The following is a 22,710-nucleotide window of genomic DNA, read 5'->3' as shown; positions in this document are numbered from 1 at the left end:
AGCGAGCGGCTGGGTGGGGCTTAGTTGCTGGCTGGGGTTAAACCGCAACAATCAAATAAGAATTTCCCATAACCCAACTTGTGTCCGTTGCCCCTTGTTATCACTGTGCACATCTGAGAAGAGTCTGGCTTTGTCTTTTCTCTATCCTCCAATCAAAATTAGAGGTATTTTATGGATTTTGCCTTTAAGAAGTGCATAGTAAAGGAACTAGAATATTGCCACCTTTGCTACACAGTTTGCCTTAATGCCATGTACATACATATAATTTATTCTTAACTACATGACCTATGATTATGTAAGCCCAGAATTAAATAACATATAGAAAAATGTTTAGAAAAGTTAGAAATAAAGGAAAAAATAAAACTGAAATCTTATTCTAGCAAACTAATGCTTATCCTTAATTCAGGATCACTACAAAGTAGCAAATAGACAGTATGTAAAAGTAAATTATGATAGTGAGACTAGAATATTATTTAAATCATGAAAAAAAGAAATGCCTTTTGTCAGAGTGTTCGAACTGGCATGAGAAGCACCTCACGTGTGAAACAACTGAAAAAATTTGAGTATTTTTGACAAGATTTATGACAAGGTTTTCAATTTTTGAGTAAAATGAAGACTGTATTAGGAATACAGGGTGAAGATTATTAGAAAACTACCATTTAAAGCAGCAAGTATAAAGAAAAAATTGGATTTAACTGAGAGTATGCAACAAGAAGACAGATGGAATCAGAGAGACCTGACAAGGAGGTACAACTAAATCTTAATCTTGACAGTAATGAAGAAATAAAGTTGAAGCAAGCGATAAAAGATCTCAGAGGAAAAGAAAATCACTCCCTTAACAATTGCAGTCTTTTCTACTTTTCCTTAATTGTTACTATACAAGGGCAGCTGACTGAAGAATGCTTCCGGTATCTTCAAAGAAAACAAAATACTTCCTCAAACACTTAACACAAAAACTATTTTTATAACACTTTGTGCTGGAAAAATTTCATGCGATTGGGTGGTGAGTTTGTATCTTGGAACGCTAGAACTGTTAGCAGGGAGGTTTGACTAGATGATCACAGGAGGTCCCTCCTAACCTCAGTGATTCTGCGGTTCTGTCCTAGCTTTTATCAGAAAATTTAACTTGGTTAAAGTAGCAACAGAAGCATTTCTTATTCACGTAACAGTCTATTAAAACCAAGCTACACTGTTGGAGCAGCTTCGATTCTGTTTCTCACCAGAAATCAAGTATACGACAAAATACTTTTGAAGACAACATAGAAGAAAAGACATAATTTAACATACTGTATGATGAAATACAGTAATTATCTGCCAAGCAATAAATCATATGGCTGCATTTGTTTGAGAAGACCTGGTAAATATTGTAAATACATACAAGCATGAAAACAGAGTAATTATTTTATGTGGGAACAATATCTTCAAATTTCAGCGGATGCAGTGAAAAAAACCCCTTTTTGCTCTTCCTGTTGCAGAAATGAAATGGTATTGACCTTTATGTGTTCTTTAACATTTTTTTTAATTAAAATGTAAACTCTATTATGTATCTCATTCAAATTTCATTAAATTTTGATCCTAAAAGTAAGGATTTTCTTCAAGATACAACAAACACAACTCCGGACAAAAATCGTATCAGTCTTAATTATATAAGAAACTCCTTCAGAAGTTCTCTTCTAATTGTAGAATTACAGTCTAAGAAAAATCTCAAAATACTAAGGTATTTCCTGTATTATTTATGAATATCTATACAGAGAGTCTTCCTACATTGAAGTTTGTAAATTTTTAATTGTCTTTCAGGAGACATAACGCTTCTAATAGACTTTCCTTAAAACTCAAGGTAATGAATAAGATCACAGTCCTCAAAAAATCCTCCAAAGTGCATAATCTTTTCATCAACAAAATATATTCCTCTATATTTAAGAGAAACTTGCAAAAGATAGTGAATACACTTTCTTGAGAGTGAATACATAATTCACTGTGAGATAAGATGCTAAATTTACAGTGAATGCTGTTTATGTTGATACATCATTTACACTGAAGCTATAAAACCCCCTGCACTAATGATACCCTCCTACAGTCAGTGCTTGCAAGGGTTGTAGTCTAAGAACTGGATTTTTCTAAGGATCTGATGATGAATGCAAATGTTTTATATCACTGACATGTCTCCTGCAGGACATTTCTAAAGTCCAAGAAAGATACTACAAAAATAATATTGTTATTGGCATTTTATAAAAATTACAAAAACTAGTTTCCAACACAGGCCAAAGACGACTGAATTCAGATTCCAAGGAAGGATTATATATGTTATATGATGTCTCGTGTCATCTATATACACTTGGAGTGATTTACTTAATGTAAAATATAGGGGTTTATAAATTATGCAAAAATTTAAACTGCAATTATATAAATATCTATAGTTGTGACTATTCAGATCATAGTGTTTTGGTGTGTGCTTAATGTGTTACAAGTAGTTTTCAAAACTTTCTATGGGATATTTTTGAATGTATATAGCTATAAATTGAGTAACAGAGTAAAATACTGATCTTTCCAAAACAGGGCAAAAGCCAGATTCAAATTCTTAAAGAAAACCATTTTTAATGTCAGTTAAAAAAGCATCTAAAAATCTAAAAATAGCTGAGGTACCTTTCCCCTGCAAAAAGGACTCAGATAACTCTAAATAACAATACTGATTTTCTCAAAAGTTTTCATGTTATTTCTGTAACATCAGAAATTTCAAAGGATTATTTCCAAAGATTTAAAGCAATTAAGAAGGGGGTGTAGGGTGAATATATATAATCTACTTTTGCTCCTACTGGGATTCTCAAATGAGATGATTGTCTCTCCTTCTAACCCTAAATACACAACGTAGCGATTAGTCACACTGTAATCATTAAGGGTAGAAAAGGGGGAAATACTGTACCCATAATACTGATAAGGGGAGGAACCAGTGGTCCACCCCATCCAAGCTGAAGAAAGGTTATCCTATATGAAATAGAAATATATAGCCTGTTACTAGTTGTGAATCTGTAATGACAGACACTTGATGTTATGTTTTATAACTCAATCATATGAGAAATGTTTCTTTCCTACTAATGAAGTTTGCGGTACTCTTGAAAATGCCTCATTATCGCTTTCCTGGTAAGGGAATCTAAGGAACAGCCATGGAATTTTAGAGGATATTTAAGACATCAAGTACTCTAATTTAGTTTTACAAGTTATGAAATTGGACTGGAAATTTGAAATACAGTAAATGTTTAAAGCCATCAGCCAGAAATATGCATAAGGCATGCAAAACTGAAAGTGCAAGTGGATTTCAGATTGTTTGCTGCCTTCTACTATTTCTCTAATAAACAAATCAAGCACGGCATGACATGCTTTATTTTGTGAAATTAGACACAAATGCATGCTTTATTGTCACTTAATTCTCTAACTCAGCAAAGCAATGTATACTCAGTATTCTACATGTACAAGTAGCATACCAATTCAGAATTAGCGCAAAAGCATTATATTGCAAGTACTAAAAAGCTAAACAAAAAGCAATGGGTATATTCAAATCTCAGTTTGCAGATACTTCTGCTCAGTACATACGCTAATTGAGATGAGAATATAAACCCTAAGACAGAAATTTAAATTAAATTAAAGCAATTCTTTACTTTGCCTTCCAGCATCTGGGTGGAGTTGGTTTTGAGATTCACTATAGAAAGTATTAAAATTTCTCAGAATTCAGTATACTAGCAGATATTTTAAATGCCTTTTATATGGCAAAATTCACTTCCGTGCTCAAGGCAAACTCAGGCTATGGACCACTTGTACCCTATTTTGGTGCAAGTGATTCATATATCTTATATTCACTTTGGAAAGAGAATTTATCCCATTTATGAAACAGCATAATTACAAAATTAAGTTGTAACTGCAGAGTATAACTGTAGACTTGTAAAAATATAACTTAAAAAGTGAAGTATGTTTCATATTTAGGGATAACAGAATAGTTATTAATATTTACTATGTAAAATGCTGTATTCTTCCAAGTCACCAGAATGGTAAACTTATTTAAGAACAACATTGATTTGAAGTAGCTGAGAACTTAGCAGATTGTTTTACAAAATTATGCAGAGCTTTTTACATACAAGGACTTTTGTGGAATACGTATGATCTCTTATATTTTCAAGGCAAAATTTGCACAGTTTTGAACATAGGGGTAAACATTCAAATTATAAATACACGCTGAATAAAAACTCAGCTTGCTTTGTCACAGCTCAGTGTAGGTATAGGCAATATAAGAAAGCAAAGAGGGTTGATGTATTTTTACTTTCTGTTGGCAGATAAAAGAATCTGTTTTTAAGGATTTTTATGAAATGAACTCAGTTTCTGAGAAGACTGTAATTTGACTATAGTCTTATCATGAGCTGGTCAATTATTTGTTATTTGAATCTTTTTACTGTTCGTGAGTCATTCATAAAGTAATGCTACTATCTGTCAATGAGCTGTTGTGAATACTTGCCAAGTGCTTTGGAAAAACCATTTTCAGAAATACATGTAACTAATAGTAGTAAAGATAAGACCTATACAGTTGGCCAGTCAAATCTGCGAAGTGACTGGAATCAGGTACTTCATCGATTGTCATTAATATTGGAGTACAGAGCTGAAACCTTTTTTGCTTTTCCAGGCTTGTCTGTGATTCTTGCACAGTAAGTTGCTTGTGAATTATTCCTGTTGTGTATCTGAAATACTACCATATGATTGGTCTTCTGGCATAGTTTCAGTGAGAAATAAGGGAAAGCAGTAAATAGATTTCAAATAACAGGCACTTTTCTTTGAGCATGAATATCCTAAATCTTCTAAGTGGAAAATTTACTAAGGCAATCATGTAAGGATACAGAAAAATGGAATAAAACATTTGGCAATAAATTTTGACATTTTCTTTCTAGAAATGATCTGTTTTTTCCAACATCATCTAAAAAGCTGCATTTCTTGTCCCTGTGTAACTTCTATACTGGTCTCCCAGTCCTCCTGCAGCTGACCAGAACATTATTAAAAAAGTAAAGCTGACAGCAATTTCCCGACATTTCTCTGCACAAAACCACATTTATCTGAATGTTCATGAACAGTAAGTACAAAGAAAGACAAAGAGAAAATGGCTAAATCAAATAGTCATTCCAAACTTAAATGAAAATTCGTACATTCTGTAGTACTTGACCAGCTCTTACCCTGCTGAATATCAATTCATGAATTTCAAATGACGAGAAAACTGTTAGAAGTCAATTTGCTATATGAAACTGAAATTTATTAATCTAGCAATCATTGGTTAGCAATATTTTTTTCTGATGCATTCTGAAGTAGAGATATGTAGCCTGATGAATACAATTTAAGGAACTTAATTCTAAGCCTCAGTTTGACTTGATTAAGCTTAGATTTGTATCTAAAGGTTGTTCAGACAGTATACTCCAGGCTATTCCATTCGTTTATAATTGACTCGAAATTCATTAGTGCATTGTTTCCTCTTATGTTTCCATGAAGTAGCAAAAAGCATTCTCTTAAAAGATATTTCAATGACATGCATATAGAGTTAGTTTGTATTCAGTGGCTTTAAGGAACAGAAGGTATAAACAAATGAAAAAATAAGTTAAAATGCTTTCTTGAGTGAGATGAATAGTAAGCAGGGTCTCTAAGTTACTCAGAATAAGTAAGAAATAACCTTATATACATTGTATTGAATATTGAATAGAGATTTGTTGGAATAAGAAAAGCGTTTACCTTACAAAAAGAATAATTTCACAGAGAAATCAAATAACTTGATTTGTTTTTACAGGCAGCCAAACTCAGAAATAGATTTAGACCACTAGCGGGTATGAATATGACTCTAGTACCATCTGGTAAAGTTCAGTGGGGTTAGACCAAAGGTGGTTTATCAAATACGAAGAAAAATGAAGGATTTCTATTGGTAACAGAAAATATCTTTATTAACTAATGCTAAATTAGATTCCTGTATAAATATGGTGATATGTTTACCAGTAAAAAATTAATAAAATCTTGTTACATTTTATTCATTATTAAGTGTCTGTTAAGAGAGTTCATAGTTGGTAATTTCAAAGCCTTATATGGAAAACTCCTGAGATTGGCTAGAAAGTAAAGTAACCTTAATGAATGTAACTTCTATGTGATACTGCATATGGATTTAGGTGGATTGATGAAGCTTTTTGCTTATCTGTTAGTAAAAGATATGCAATAGATAAAAAGATAGTGCAGCCTTTCTGCATGAACTTGTCATTCCTTATTCTACATGCATGGGTTCTTTCTATGCATGCATAGTTTCAGATTCTTTCATGTTGTCTTACCCTCATGCCTTCAAATCGTGACAAAGCTCTTAGAGGTCTCAAAGCTCTTAGTGTCCTAAGGGACTTAATGGCACCAAGTTCAGAGTAACCCAATGCATTTGCTGTTAAGCTAACCAAAGAGACCTATATGAAAACAGGAAAGTAAAAATTATTATATTGTACCTACTACTTTACATACCATAGATGTGAAATATAAACTTCTTTAGAAGAATCTAATTTTGGACCACTTTGTTCAGGAATAGGAAGTCTTTTAAATAATAAAAAAAAAGAGGTAATATGAAAGAAGAGTAGAATAGGGGAATAAACAAACAAAAATATCATAAGGTAACAATATCTGGAAACATTAATACTTCTGAATTGCATATCTTGCTAGTGATTTGAGGGCATTTAAAACCACAAAAAGCATATTAAATTAATCTCTCCTTTTTACCAATTTAGGTGTTGCTCTCACTTTTTCTTTGTTCTACAATGCTGTTGGGATCAGTAATTATAGCTGATAATGCCCGTGTGATTGCCCGCAACTGAAAGGGAAATGATTGAAGCCTGTTTTGAATTAACAGATGGGTCACAGAGCAACATTGCTCCTCTGGAAATTGGTAGAAAGGATTATTTTTTCTGTATTCAGTTACACTGACTGATCCTTTTGCCTGACTGCTGAATTTATGTGCTGTACAGGCTGACAATAACCTGGATTATGCTGTTTCTTAAAGACCTTATAAGAACAGTTCCATAGGCAGCAGGGGTAATAAAATCTTATATTCACAGGCCTGTATTCTATGTCTCTACATCTCTACCTCAGTGGGAAATACCATATTCTCTACATTTGCTATGGCTCCTGTCCAAAATAATACCTTCTGTTTTCTTCCCATTTCCCCTAAATGCTCCTTCATTACCCTGTTCTAATTCCTTACCTATTTATTGGGCCAAAAAATAGCACAATGATCTCATTATAAAGAACAAGGCATCAGGTAAAGAGAACTCTAGGACAGTGCTCTTTATGAACCATATTTAAAAACAAGCATTATATGTGAAATCTTTAGCTTTTAAAAGTTAATAGCTTTTCTGTACGTCAATCCTGAGCTCTAGCAACCCACAAAGCTAGGTCCTTCTGAAACCTGAATTTCTTTCTCCAGCACATTCATCATACTACTGAAAACTTTCAAGCTTTCAAGCTGCCATAATCTAAAGACAAATTAAAGAAAATATCCAGGTGTGTAAATCCAGGATTTAATCATGAGCTTATTCAGACACATTCACAAGATGGCCGTTTGGGATATTATGATTTAAATATGGTCAAATATTAGTGAAAATGAGTTTAGAAAAGGAACCTGTGCTTCTGCTTGCATGCTTCTTTAAGCTTTTTTGCTATAGGTGCCACTTAGGTAACCATTTTGAGAAGAATTTAGATACTAAAGAATGACAGTGTTTTCCAAAGAGAGGGTACTTTCTTTGTATGAGTACTATGTTTGAACGTGGTTATCTGTAGCTGTATATGTGCAGCTGAATCCTAGATATATTTAATCCATAACGTACACCAATCAAAAAGGTTGTAGGCACCAGTCACAAAACAAAGCTCAAGAAAATTAACTGCTTTGATTAGCCCTTGTACGCTGGGAATACATTCAGAAACTGTTGGATTTTTAGCAACTCTTTGGGTCAGTAACTGCTTATGAATTTCACCTTTTACCTTTTCAGTGTCTGTTTCTAAGTCATTGAAACCAAAACAAAATGCAACTTAATTTTAAAATTGAGCTTGTTTAATATTTGGTTTTTGTATAAGTTTTACCAGAAATTTCTATCTTAAAAATGTAGCGACTGATTGTGGTTTTGTAACTATGTAAAACATACTATTTTAGTTTCACACACAGAACTTCATAGGAGGCAGAAACAGTTTGTGTTTCTGCACATGGGAGGTTTTCTCAAGGGTGCATACTTGGGACATTACTTTTTTTTAAATTCTCCATAATTGCATTAATACATCAAGAAATGGTCTCCCCCATTTCACAGCACAGCACAGTAGAGTTATAACTGTTAGATAATACTTGCAGGGAAGATTATTGAGCCTGATTTCAAACACAGCTGTGAAGATTGCAAGTTCTGTAATATTCATTGGACTTTTAATACTAAGTCAGTCACACCACCAACGCTACAAATATATCTTGCATTCCTTGTAAAACCCTAATTCAGCCATTTGCTGAAATTTGTGGACATGATGTTTGTTTTCTTGCCAGAGGAGTTTTAATCCAGATAAGTGTCTGATGTCTGGTAGACCAGACACCCATCTAAATGCTAGATGCGACTTAGACCACAGCAGGGGGGCAGGCAGGTCTGAAGGTGGGAATGAGCTGCCAGGGGCCGAACGGAGGACAGCACTACCTCTTTCAGCAACAGTGCTGGGATAAACCCTGTAACTGCTTGTGGGGCTACCATGTGAGGTACTTTTGTTAGCAGGAGAACTTCCAGTCTTTCTTTAACTCTGTGGTATAGGAAGGCAGTGTTGTAAGTGTAAAGTGAAAGACAGAGAAAGATGGAATTTTTTCCATCTGCCTTACTTTTTAAATTGAAAAGTAAAATAGAGCAAGTAATTTTAAAAAATCAGATAAATATAAAAGTAACACTTCGGAAATATACTACATACATCGACAATCAGGAAGTCCAGCCAGCACCAGGCATTAGTAAAGTATGTTTGATAGCCATAGGCCACCCACTTCAGCAGCATTTCCAGAATGAAGATGTAAGTGAAGACTTTGTCAGCATATTCCAGCATGGTCTTGATAGTTTTGCGCTGTTCAATATATATGTCTTCAAAAGCCTATGGGTAAACACATTTAAAGATATTTGTTGCTCCTTTTTTTTTTGCACATAATTCATGTTGTAACAAAAAAAAAAAGACAACAAAAAAGGAAACAATCTTTCTTCAAGAAAAGGCATGGAAGTGTCACTTTTATCTTATGTGTCTTTTCTGCTAACTCAGTATATACCTGTTTTTCCCCTATGGAACTATATTTTCCAGCTTACAGGAGGGAGAAGCAGATATTACACAGCAACCAGTTCATTGGTCAGAGGTTTTTATTTATTTATTTATTGCTGATGGTGAATTATTCTTCTCAGATCATTTTTGGTACTCACAAACAGCACTGGTTCTGCAGAGTGGTGTGCCTGAACTGAATTCTACTGGGATCATTTGGTTTGTATGTAGGTAGATCCATTTTCAAAATCCAGGGCTGTAAAGTTTTCAGGACAATGACAATACAATTGATCTTATGTTTTTAAGTCCTGTTGCTTTTTGAAAATTTTAAGTAATAAAACATAAAACAAGTTCTTCCCTTCTTAAAAAAAAATTATTTCTCTAAATTAAGTACCTGCTTTACTGTATTATTCACATTTTATGAGATGCATAAAATTTCTGAGATCCTTGCAATGCTATTTACACTTTTTGTGTGTTTTCATTTTTAGACATTTGAAAAAACATACAGCTTCTGCTTTTCAGAAATTCCTCCTGTCCTCCAAGAAATTTTCCCTTTAATTGCTTGTAAATTTTAATTATACTATTATTTCTTACGGAGAAAAATTGATTTTATTGAATTGAAAGAACAGGAATGATCTGCTAGCTTGCAAAGATTTGGATATTTATTGATATTAACAATCATTTTTACCCAGCCTGATTTTGAATCACTTTACATCTGTCAATTCAAATGATTAGTGTTTGTCTATCAATCATCGAATTAACATCTGTGTATCAGTAATTTTGGATACTTAGATCAGGCACTATGGTACCTGACACTTGTATGTAATCACTAACAACTTTCTCTCACAAAACTGGGAAGAGCCAACACATACCATTTCCTTCTTATAGGTGGGAGTATGCCAGAGGCTAAGCTAGCAGTGCTCTTGGCAGCTAGAAGTGTGTCTGCTCCCTGCCTGAATGCCCCTAGGGCGGGGGTTTGCAGGCAGCCTGCCAGATTTCCTGGCTGTAAGGACAGTGAGACTCGCCTGGAGTGCGGCCTTGGGGTGAACATTGGGATACAGTACTGGCAGGTCCAAAGAGACCTTTTCACTATCACAAAGGAAGTTGAAGGCAGAGCAGGATCTCACATCTCCAGAGGCTTGGGCTAATCCCTGGTCTCTGAAGCATTTTCACAAAATAAATGTCCTGTGGATGAACCTTAGGTTCACAAGTGTGAGATGCTGACACTGTGGGATCTCATCTCAAACTTCCTCTAAATACAATGATGGAAATTCTCCTTTATTAGATCTCTTGCCAGTACTTTTCTCTCATTTAAATTCTTGTCACTAGAAGTTTTCTCCACTTGGTAGCATGAACCAAAAGTCAATAGTGTAGACGTGAGTCTTTTGTAATTTCAAGGGTTTCAAATCACAGGGAAGGTGTCACATGGTGTTGAGTAAAAGTTGCTTATTTGATGGTTGTGCTGATATTAGACCAAACAAAAGCAAAATGGCTCTTAAAGAGTTAACCAAAACTAATGATAGGCATAATCATAAACTGCTAACAATTAACAGTATTTTAAAGTGTTGGAAGTGGTCTAAAGAGTTTATAATACAGTTTTGCAACACAATTTTTTTTATGATGTAGAAACTTAAGTGATTTACCAAAAGGTAATTGCATCTACCAGGGTAGATGCTAGATATACTCTACGTTATCTCAGAGCAAGTAGTTTGCCTAAGAAAATTCAGCTCAGTATGTATCCAGGCTCACCTTTATTTAACAGTTCATCTCCAATTTCTTTATTCTTTGTCATTATTTGTATTTGTGAAATAACATATTATTGGCAGGTTTTGTTTCTTTTATTTTTATAGATTTATATTATGGTTGGCTTCTTTTTATTCTGCTCTCACATACTTGTTAACCTTAAAGCAAATTCATGTTTTTACAGATACCCCTTTAGCCTACATGAGTATGAGTCAGTAGAAGCTGAATTAGAAGCATAAATAATAAATTCTGATTTTTAGAAGGGAATAATTACAAACACACAGTCTTAATCTTTCTTGCTGTTCTAGCACATAACGTTTATAAGACTGTATAAGCCAGCTCTGGCTCTTGCAAGGTATTGTGAGCTGTTTATGCCATTACAGTTACTTACAAACACTTTTTTCATCAGTGACGGTTCTTTTCCCTGAGTTATATCAGTAAACACCAGTAAAACTAGATAGCAAATTCAAATAACAAAGTTAAATATGTTCTCTTCTTCACATGTTGTCCCTCTCCCTGCTTCAGGCATATCACTATCACTTTCAGCAAAGGAGTTAAGCTCTCTCTAATCAATTGTCTGTCCTTTTTTCGACATATTGTTGAGAAGAGACTTTTTCTACCATTCTTTCAAAGACCTGACTAAAATTTAGTCCTGTCATTTGAATTGTGTGTTCTTTCTGGTGGAGAAAACTAAGTTAAAACAATGTTTGAAGAGCCAACTTTTACAATGTTTTCTGACAACATTGTGACACCTGTTCATGTTTTACTTACCAGAGCTCCACTACTGAGGAGAATCATAAAGACAATGAAAGTCTCAAACCAGTTGTGTTCGACAATCTTGAAGCAGGTTTTTCTAAGGTTCCACCACTGCTTTCCTCTCCCTTCTTCTATACTTACTTGACAGCACTTGAACCTTCGTACACAGCCTTTAAAACAGTGTATGTATTGGGGGGGGAAGAGATTTTGTTGAATTGCGTTAATTTTGGTTATGCATTCTGTTAATGATACAATGCTACTTTTCCAGAAGCTGTGCTATTTAGTGAAAACCCAACAGATTTTCACCTAGATGACCTTCTTTTTCTCCAAAGCAAAATTTTAACACTGAGACAACTGGAATTTACAATTAAATGAAAAAGTGAGAAGAAAGTATTTCTCATTTATCAAGAACTAAGTGCTCAATACAGTGCATGCAAAAAGATAAAAGTCCATGGAACATGAAGCCAAATTACAAAATACAAAGTATGAGTAAAAATATACAAAGTCATACAAATGTATAGTAGGTTTATGTAGTAAGATATGGGCAAGTGTTATTAAATTGTACTTTCTTTTTTTGGGGATACTAAATTCAGACAATGTTGCATATATTGTATGAAAAAATTCTAAGCCTCCTATCTGAGTCCTGAGCTTTTCAGTACAGCTAACTTCTCTAACTTGTGCCCTTAATTTATTTAAGCTTTTATGATTTAGCGGCTGACTTGATTTTGTTTCTTCTTTCATTTATGTAGAAAAATACTAGTAATCAATAATGGTATTTATTTTCTTTGCCAAATCCAAGTCTGTTACAGTACTACTTCTTACTAGTTCAGTGACTGTTACCACGTCCAGAAATAACCCAACGCCAGCACTGACAGTAGCATTTATTTTCCAAACTCTAAATCTAGCTTTTGCTTACAGATACCAAAAATGGCATTTGTATCCTTACATTACTGTTTTAAACCTATTCCTTTCCCCACCTCTTTTAGATGTACACATCCATAAGGTTTCTCACAAGGAAACGTCTTTGCAAATAAAGTTTATGACCAGATTCTCCTTTTATTGAGTTGTTAAAAGGGCCAATAGAAGGAAGCATGAAAGATTAATGAGTCCACCAGGTGAGACTGTTCTTGCCCCAGGTGGCACACAAAGGCTATTCCTTCTCTTTTTGCCAGTTTGTAGAAGGTTCATTTAGCATTTTGCACAAACCCATCCAGGTGCAGTTTTTATTTACCACTCAACAGCTGTTTCAGTAATGTATACTTTATAAAGCACTTTGATATCTATGAAGAGTGGTATAAAAATAGGGTGTTGTTTTATTATCTAGGAGACTGTAACTAAACTCAGAAAGTACAGTAGTTCGTACTAAAATAAAACTTTCAGTAATATATTTTTCTTATTTTAAAAATAATGATAAATTTCTGATAAAATGTTTTCTTGTTTATCTGATACATAGTATAATTGTGGTATCAGTATTCATATGGTAAATTATGGTCTAAAAGTACTACCGCTAATAATCGTATTTTAAACATTAACAAGAGAGTAATTAAATACATAAATACTAATACTTAGTTTAAATAGATAATTATTCCATATTTCATGAATAAGTATTATTAGTATTTTTGTTCCAAACACCTTCTGTGAAGCAGGCCTCTGGCTCCTGGGCTTCTTCAGGTTCAGCTTCTGGTTGCTCTTCTGCAGGAAGTCCAATATCAACTGTGCTACCTTCAGATGAACTAGACAAATTTAACTTCTGTAAAGTAAAAAAAAAAAAAAGAAAGTATCACAAATGCACAGCAAATATTTTTAAAGCAAGTATTAGTTGTTTTCAGGATAAGTAAATAATTCTGCCATGTTTTTGAATGTTCTAGTATTCAACATAAGTAAATTGCTGATAAACGTGAAATTTGTGCAATCTTTGGTTTTCCTTCTGCATTGTATGGATCCATTAACTAGAAGGTGTATCAGTGATAGATAAGGCTTTAAACAAAATTGTGCTTTAAACTGAAAAATATGAGTGATGATGCTAAGCCTGCAAAGATTTATGACCACAACTAGCCATAAGTGGCAATGACCTCTTGACCTACATAGAAATAATGAAGCTTAAATATATACATGCAGGAATCTGTAGCGTCTACTGAAAAGCAGGTAAGAGCCTAAATATAACTATGTAAATGAGGTGGGAGCTCAGAGGAATGAGGGGAAAAAAGCCCTGATCAGCAGAGAAGGCTATACTTTAGATGTCAGCAAGTTCAGATTAAAATTGCTGAAAGTCTAGCTCAGCGTGAAGCAGAAGCTGCATACAATAAGGCTGAGGTAGATTAAAGATGGCCCATAAAACATCAGATTGCATTTTATAACCTAATCAAATTTTCAATAACATGATGAGCATAAAAAGAGAGGAGTGGAAGGTGGAAACCAAATTTTAAAAAACTGAATGCACTTAAGCTAATCCTATCCTAAAAATTCTCAAAGTATTGCAACAGGCAGCTGGGACCTGGATGCAATCTAGCTGCTTGGTATCACAGCTAAAGAGCGGGTAGAAATTGTGAAGGAAACATGTTTAAGGATGTAGAGGTAAACAAAATAATGCAATATAGGTTCATCAATGCTAGGTTGCAGCAGGCTTCTTGACAACAAAAAAATCCCCAATCCCTAACAACAAAACTCTTACTAAAGCGGTAGCCAGTCCATTTTTCAGTAACAATTCCAGGACTCATTGACATTGAGTTGCATGGCGCTTAATAAAATCTGTAATATTTTAAGCAGCCATTTTTTTGTTAATTTCATCTTGTGGTGACTACAGAGATTGGAAGAACGACGTTTCAACTTGATCAGGAAAATGGGTTGATGTATCCAGTTTCAGGCTCTGTCATTATTTGTCACAAGAACCAATTTATAGAGTTTTTTTTCCAAATTACATTACAGAATTGCCTCTCTGATATTTTTACAAAAATATTGTATACTTCTAGTAATCCAATTTTCAAAAATGTTCCTCTGCAGTATGATTTACCACTTTTCAAAATAATTCTGAAAATACTTTTCAAAACTTTTCCAAAGCTTTTTCATTTTTGGAAAAACCACCTTTTCATTTTATTTCTCTATTTTCTTCTAAGAAGCAGATTTTCTGTAATATTACTGTCCCCTACTTTTTGCACACTAAAATTAAGCTCTTTGAAATTAACAGTGTAATTTATAATTTTAAGATGATTAATTTGTTACTTTGCTAAGGGAGAAAAGAGTACTCAGCTGAAAAAAAAAAAACAAACACAAATGAAACCAAACCAACCAACCAACCAAAACCCCCACAGAAACCCCCCACTTTTAAAGCTGAACCAATCAGCAAAAAAGGATCCTGGCCAGCACTGTAAAACTCCAGGAATGGTACTGAAAAACTCAGTATGGTCTGAAGCCAGCTGCAACTCGCCTGTTAGTGCCCTCTGGCCTGAGAAGTAGAGAATCCATACAGTCTTTTCTAAGTGGGCTCTCATCAAAAACTCAGCTAATTCAAAGGCTTTGCTGTTCTGGTGTTTATAATTCCTTTTTTACAGTCCCATTATACTAACAGTCAATATAAAATAAGGAGTTGGGCTCAAAGCCAAAACAGCACTGCTAGATTGATTTTCCATGGAAAACTATATAACAGAATGCTCTTTCATAAGCTTCTGGAGGAAGTCAGAAATGTCTTAGTACTTTCTCAATGGGATAAAAGGTAACCCTGGTCCTACAGGTAGCAGCACGTTTACAGAAAGCTTTCCTAAACTGAATCTATTCCCCATTGGTCAGTCATAAACCAGCTTGTGTCACTCCATTGGACTGCTTGCTCTATGATGGGTTAGCAGACTGGACTGGACTGGCCAGCATTAACGTAGTTGTGGGGAGAGTAGATGACCAGTCGTTTTTCTCCAATGGATCTTTGTTTAAATGTTGTTTTATTTAGAAATTCTTCCTGCCAGGGCAAGTTCATAATGTGCTCAAATACATTCCTATAACCTCTATTGTTGCAGCGGTTCAGAAGCTTGAGTCAAAGCCAAATTATAATACATTCTGGCTAATATTTAACAGGAAAAGAAATATTAATGCTTCAGATATTAATTGGGAAATGGGAACAACACTGTCTCTGAAATAGGTTGCCATGGGGAGAGGCTGTTTTGTACCGGTCTCCTTTCTCGGGGGAGGATCCAAAGATTGAACTTAGCTTAACACTGGGTTTTTGTTGAGAACACTAGAGGGCTTATGCCCACTGAAGTGCAGAATTCAGCTAGCCTAAAATTAGGTGTCTGAAGTACTGTTAGCATACAACAGTGGTGGGGGAATATGAGCTATCTCACAAAGAATCTGGCTTGCTACCAGAATGGAAACTAGCTAGTTTAAGGTTGAGGTTCCTCAAGTCAGAAAATTAATTTTGTTAAGTGTCTGGAAAGATAATTTTCTGATTTGACTAAAATGTCAACAAACTAAGTCACTGGGGGTGTAGTTGTTTTGCAAATTATGTTATCAAATCAATTTAAATTATTTTGTTAAAATAGCCACAGACAAAAAGTCATGTAAAGGAACAGTTATAGCCTTCATATGTTTTTTAAAAATACAGCTCTTAACAAGGCTTTATATCTGTAGCCTGCTTTGGCATTCCCTTAGCAACATGAGATATTTTCATCTGTTGATACTATTTTTCAGTTTTAACAACTAAGTGAATTTAAAGTGTATGGAAGAGTCTATGGTTAGAACTTCTTTTTGTGGGAATCTAGGTCTAGAAGAGCTGACAATTTTAAAATCTAAAAGAATTCCAGCGTCTAAAGGAAATACATAAACTATCTCTATGTTTTCTGGTTTATACCTGCTCACAAAAAAATCCCATAGAGGGGGATTTTTTGAGTGGCAGAGAGATGTATGACACTCCCCATGGGACCCTTGTTACAGGAGGCAAACAAAAGTTTCTGGTGGAATAAGGCTATAGCTAAGGCACTACCCTGCTCTACCAGTTGTTGCAACTACCATATGGCCCATAAACAGTTCTTATGGATTAGTTTGGTGTCCCATTGCCTGGCCTCTTATCTCCTCTTGGAGACTGTAATTTTCAACCCTTTCTCACACTTTTGTTCATCAACAATTAAAACCTCCTTTATACACTCATTTATGCCCATGTACAAAGAAGTGTCAAAATAACAGATGATCAAGAACTGAATACACTGGCTTATGCTGAAAAAAAGAAAAATACTCAAAAGATCAGAGAGAAATGCACAAAATATCTAAATACCTCTTTGCTTTCTTCCAGGTCTGATTCACTACTAAATTCCTCTGTGTTTAGATTTTCAAAGTCGGATTCACCCACAGCAATGGGCACTGTCACAGTGAGGCTTGGGTTGTTTATGAATGACATGTAATCACTTTCGTCAATTATGTATTTTTCCACACTGCTACCTGTGCCTATGCCACTAGTTGTTCCATTCGCATCTTTAATATAGTCATGGTCCTTGCTTAGTTCCACGGTTGTATGGTTAGAAATACAGCTATTTTTGTTGTTTAAATCTTCAAGTGGTTTGATTTCATCTAAAGCTTTTTGTTTTTTAACAAAAGCTTTTTGGATGAATTCGCGTGCTTTTCTTTTCACATAATCTATGCCCTTCTGCATTCTTGCTACAGCAATTTGGAGATTATTCATTTCATTGTCATCATCTGTCACGGCAAGGTTGTCTGCACTAAATGAGCTCAAGAGCAAGGCCAAAAAGAGGTTCAGTACCTGCAGAAAGATAAAAAAGGGACGTTCTAGACTTTATCCCAACAAAGAACACTTATTTTACTAAAATCTGTCATATTAGTGACATCGAAGACTGAAATCCCAATAATTCACCATAAGCAAAGAAAAGGACCCTCAAAACTTTTTCTCTTCTCCATAAAAAACTGAGCTTTTTAAATTCTGCTTACATCCTGGTCACTATTCAAAAATATTCCTACAACTGACTAATATCTGTAAATGTGTTTTTAAATCCTCACAGTATATAAATATTTTGGTGCAAAATCTTATAATCTAAAAATGGAGATAACAGATTTGCTATTCAGCATCATTAAGAAGTTTAATTTATCCCATCACACAGTAGAAATTAGATTATTTATGTGACTAATCATATGGGATAAATAATTTAAAAATCCACAGCAAATGGTTTATAAAGAGCCCATAAACTAAAATTATTTGAAGCACAAAATATTTACAAAGAGCCAAAAGACAAATTAAGAATGTGACTAAATGGCTACTCTAACATTCTTATGATTTTGATATTGCAGAATACTTTATTCTCAATCCAAAAAAGCTCTTAAGCCTAACTTTAAGCATTGCTTGAAACCACCTGCTTAAGTGCTTTGTTGAAGTAGAGCCAGAGCACTTAGTTCATTTCAGGATTGAGCCCACTGTATTGCCAAATAATTTTTTGCTAATGCTGTGATTACATACCACTAGGTTTCCAATCACCATGACCATCATGAAGACCGTAAGGCACATGGCTTGGCCAGCAACCTCCATGCAGTCCCACATCGTTTCTATCCATTCTCCACACAGCACTCGAAATACGATCAAAAAAGAGTGAAAAAAATCTTGCATGTGCCAGCGTGGAAGTACACAGTCACTTGCAATTTTGCAGACACATTCCTTGTAGTTTTTCCCAAACAGCTGCATCCCAACCACAGCGAAAATGAAGACAATGATGGCCAGCACGAGGGTCAGATTACCCAGAGCTCCCACTGAGTTACCAATAATTTTTATCAGCATATTTAGTGTTGGCCAAGATTTTGCCAATTTGAAAACTCGTAACTGGAAGAGAAGAAAAATATTGTTAGGACAACCTACAAGAAAGACACAAAGATATTTTAAAGTGAATTTGTGGAAGGATATTACTGCAAAATATGCCCTGGGTATGACTGTTCGGAGGGTATCCTCTTGTCTAAAAGCATGAAGATGGAAGGGTCAGTCAACAAAATTTTGTGAAGTTAGAGCTTGATATCCTCAAAGCACAGTTGTTACTGAAGGCCAAAGCAGCTACCGGTCATATTAGATGGAATTTAAAATCTAGGGTTTGTCTGTAAAAATCATCTGGGCCACTTTTCTACTGGTATTTGTAGAGCAGACCTATTCTTGTGATGCCAATCAGAGCACAATACATCTGAGTCGATTTGTTTCTGCATAGCAGGATGTTTAAAGTGTGTATATACAATACCTAAGTTGGAAATAGGCCCAGGGCACCCATTGCTATCTATTTGTCTGGATCTCTATCAATTCCTGTTGAAGAATATAAGACACCACAAGTAATAAGGATTTGTACTAATGAAAGAGACATCAGGATCAGTATCATGGCAAACATCAAGCAAATTTTTAAGGCAAAAAAAAAAATTATTTTAATGAAGCCCCACTGAAAAATCAGTGCAATCGATGTATATTTACCAATCTGAATGATCGAAGAACGGAGAGTCCTTCCACATCTGCAAGACCAAGCTCAACCAAGCTAAGGGTTACAATAAAACCATCAAAAATATTCCAGCCTTCCTGGAAATAATAGTAAGGATCCATTGCAATTATCTTGAGAAACATTTCTGCTGTGAAGATTCCAGTGAAGACCTGCATTCAAAATGCAGTTTGTTATTTCTTTGTGAAATATGTATTACAGATTTAGCTGTTGTTTAGGTTTTTAATTGAAGCTACGTATCTGCAATGTCTTATCCAAAACTGACTCTTAAAAATAGTTCAGTGAACTGTAGTGATTTATTATGCTCACCTTCCCTTAACGAGTGCCATACAAACCAAGTAATTTTTTCAATTAATTAAATTTTATACTAAACCAATTACATAAACTTCTGTTTTATAACATTAATAATCCAATTTCAACTCTATCAGGATATGGACTTTCTCATGTACTGTACAAACAATATCCCAAATTTGATTTTCACAACATAAACCAGAATGCTTTCCAAGAAATTACATGGTATAACATCTTTCTTGGTACACTAGTTACGTTATACAGCAGCATGAATGAGGCCAAATCTATGACTCCAGAGGGGCAGCTTCTTTGCTGGTATAACCTGCCATAATCCCATTCAGTTCAACAGAGATACGGTTATTTATACCAGATGAGGATCAACTGAGATACAACAATTTGCTGAAGCTGAGGAACTTCTACCTGGGTGTTGCCAGTAAGTTCAGTGAAGGTGATGATTGGCTCAATCACTTTAATGTCAGGAATGAAAGAGCATTTAAGAATGCATTTTAAACATGATATCGCTGGTAATGGCTTCTTATCATGGGATGCTATGCTGAATGAAGTAGGAATCATATTTAGGAGCCACCAAGGTAATGACCCTGAGTAGCTTTAAGAGAAGCCTTAGAAGAATTTCCTGTAGGATAGGAATGTACTAAAGCCACGATTAAAGGCTGCCTGAGCCCTGCTCTGAAATGCTTTCTTTTTTTGTTTTGATAACCCATTTTCAAGCAAGCTGAACAGAAAATGGGACAGCTAAAAAGAATAATCTAATTGGGATAATCAGGAGATGGAGAAGAGGAGTCTGACTTGCTCTGCCTAGGAACACCAATGCTCAAGATAGATTTTATTAGTGTCTTTAGATACGTTCCAGATATAAACACCAGAGAGAGAAAGGTTACTATTTTTTAAGCTACAGGATTGGAAACACTGAGGAAGAGGGAGGAATGAATAAATATAGTTAGAAACGCTGGCTTAGGTTCCTAACGATCAGGACGGTGAGGTTCTCAAGGAGCTTTAAAGTGGAACTACTAGAGCAGGTGAACTCTGAGAGCCTCTATATTGCAGAAGGGGTTTATGTCAGGGAGCCTGAGCGGAAGAGCGTGGTGCTTATAGCCAGGTTCTCTCACACTCCCTTTGTAGTCAGATGTACACCAGGATTTCTATGGCATTTTCTTGGTTGGAAAACAAACCTATAAAATGCCACATGATTTTACATTTTACTAGGAAACTCAGATTCAGAGTTTCCCTTATTTTAAGTATATGAAAACCAGCTATGCATTTATCTATTAATTCTCCCTTCCAAATCCTGTAGTTATTTACATGATCTGAGATATTTTTTTCCTCATTACAAAACAGGGATTATTAAAAATCCCATTATAAGAAATCAATTCTTAAAACAAGAGACAAAGTAGGACTGCAGCTGCAGGTACTTCTATGTGATCAAACCTGTCAGTTCAAAAGCATCAGAGCTACAAAAAATTAACTCCTGAATTCTTTAATAATTTATCTTTTTGAAGTAGAAGGGAGAAAATATAGTTGACAACATGAGGAAAAGTTATCTTACTAATTATCTGGTGATACAAAATATAAAAACTATAAGAGGAAAAAGTACTGCAGGATATTTTTCATAGTTTTACATAAAGCATATTAAGAAAACAATCCACATATCCACATAAAAAAATCTTTTACAGAAGAACATTCTAGAAATGCTTTTAAATGGCTCTTTTAGCTATTGTAAACCTGTGCTCAGGAAACAGAGCAATTAAAAACACATTCATAATTTAAATATTTTTATTGTATTGATTGAAAAAATAACACTACATTTATTTGCATAGTGTCTTTTTCATGGAAGTAATGCATTTCCTGGTTTAGTAGTTAGACAAATCAACTTCTGCTTAAGATGGACTTTACTTAATGTAGCATTGGTGCCATTTTTTAAATTTTTAATTTGGCTTAGCAGAACACTGCAATATATTGATTTTACAGTATCCTAAATTACATGAGCCAGGGTTGACTGTGAAATTTCCAAAAATGTTCTGATAGAGTAATATCTGGAGGCCAATAAATGGCCAATAAATCTACTTTCTAAAAAGTAAAAAAAAAAAGCGCTTTTAAAACTCCTTCTTTCAGTTATTTCAGACATACTTCCTTCCAAATCATGAACATAAAAACCCAACAGACTTACCAGATTTCCAACTGAAAGTACGTTATTGAATTCATCGGTCATCGGATAATGTTCCATAGCCATAAAGAGTGTATTCAAAACAATGCAAATTGTAATAGCCAGGTCAACAAATGGGTCCATTACCACTAAGTTGACGATATGTTTTACTTTTAACCAATGTGGACTGCAGTCCCAGATCAAGAAAATATTTGCAAATTTATACCAACATGGTGGGCATTTCTGTCTTGATTCTTCGAGTTCTGTGGGAAGAGAAAGTTCATACAGGTAACTGTGTGATTGCTCTAACATTCCTCAACCCTATATGAATTGTACCAGTCATCAACCTAAACTGGTACTGATTAACCTCCTATAAGCACGCCCTTTATACGTTTTTACAGGGCTTTTCAAGAAAGTCTTTAAAAATTGCTATAAAATGTGTTTATTTTGTTCAAAGCTTATCTATCAAGCACAATTTCTTTGTATTCCAATCACTATTCCAATCAGTATCAATTTATGCATTGATTTGTATTATGTATTTTATTGTTCCTTGATCGCACCTCAGCCTGTTCCTCCCACTTACTGTTCTATTATGTAAATATTTTTATTTTGAAATTTGTGGTGTTTAGGTAAAAATTTTCAATATAATTTTCATTCCTAGTTCAAGAAAAAAACATTTTTATCACCTAGCATAGGACTTCTTTAAAGAGTAACTGAATAAATATAACTGCTAAAAATACGTGTATATTTTAACAATGGTTGCATATATTTGAAAAATGTTCAGTGGCCTTTTTGTGACCAATAATATATTTTTAATTAATATTCATAAGCATCTACTCAGTTATGACCATCAAACATAACTCTGTAGTCCTGATGACCACATGAGGTAGATGGTGGCAAAACAATGAGATAGAAATGCTTACTTATGTAATAACTTTAATGCTTACTTGTGTAATAACCTTAATGAATAAAGAGCTTTGAGTTTACTGATAAATATATGTTGGT

The 22,710-nt window shown here is 34.5% G+C and overlaps 1 protein-coding gene across 1 annotated transcript in view; it reads right to left on the bottom strand.

Annotated features, from left to right (window-relative positions):
- The window catches only part of SCN1A (sodium voltage-gated channel alpha subunit 1), a 71,682-nt gene that overhangs the window by 21,516 nt on the left and 27,456 nt on the right, over nucleotides 1-22,710 (bottom strand). The window contains exons 13-20 of the mRNA XM_019470948.1: nucleotides 21,730-21,968; nucleotides 19,232-19,405; nucleotides 18,248-18,604; nucleotides 17,057-17,539; nucleotides 13,435-13,552; nucleotides 11,818-11,972; nucleotides 8,974-9,147; nucleotides 6,336-6,458 (exon numbers count right to left, since the gene is read on the bottom strand). Coding sequence (XP_019326493.1) covers nucleotides 6,336-6,458; nucleotides 8,974-9,147; nucleotides 11,818-11,972; nucleotides 13,435-13,552; nucleotides 17,057-17,539; nucleotides 18,248-18,604; nucleotides 19,232-19,405; nucleotides 21,730-21,968 — 1,823 coding nt within the window. The remainder of the gene's footprint in view (nucleotides 1-6,335; nucleotides 6,459-8,973; nucleotides 9,148-11,817; nucleotides 11,973-13,434; nucleotides 13,553-17,056; nucleotides 17,540-18,247; nucleotides 18,605-19,231; nucleotides 19,406-21,729; nucleotides 21,969-22,710) is intronic.

The sequence above is a fragment of the Aptenodytes forsteri genome, unplaced genomic scaffold (assembly GCF_000699145.1).
Source record: "Aptenodytes forsteri isolate BGI_AS27 unplaced genomic scaffold, ASM69914v1 Scaffold255, whole genome shotgun sequence".
Taxonomy (NCBI): domain Eukaryota; kingdom Metazoa; phylum Chordata; class Aves; order Sphenisciformes; family Spheniscidae; genus Aptenodytes; species Aptenodytes forsteri.
The sequence above is the reverse complement of the archived record's forward strand: the minus strand, read 5'-3'. Positions and strand labels throughout refer to the sequence as shown.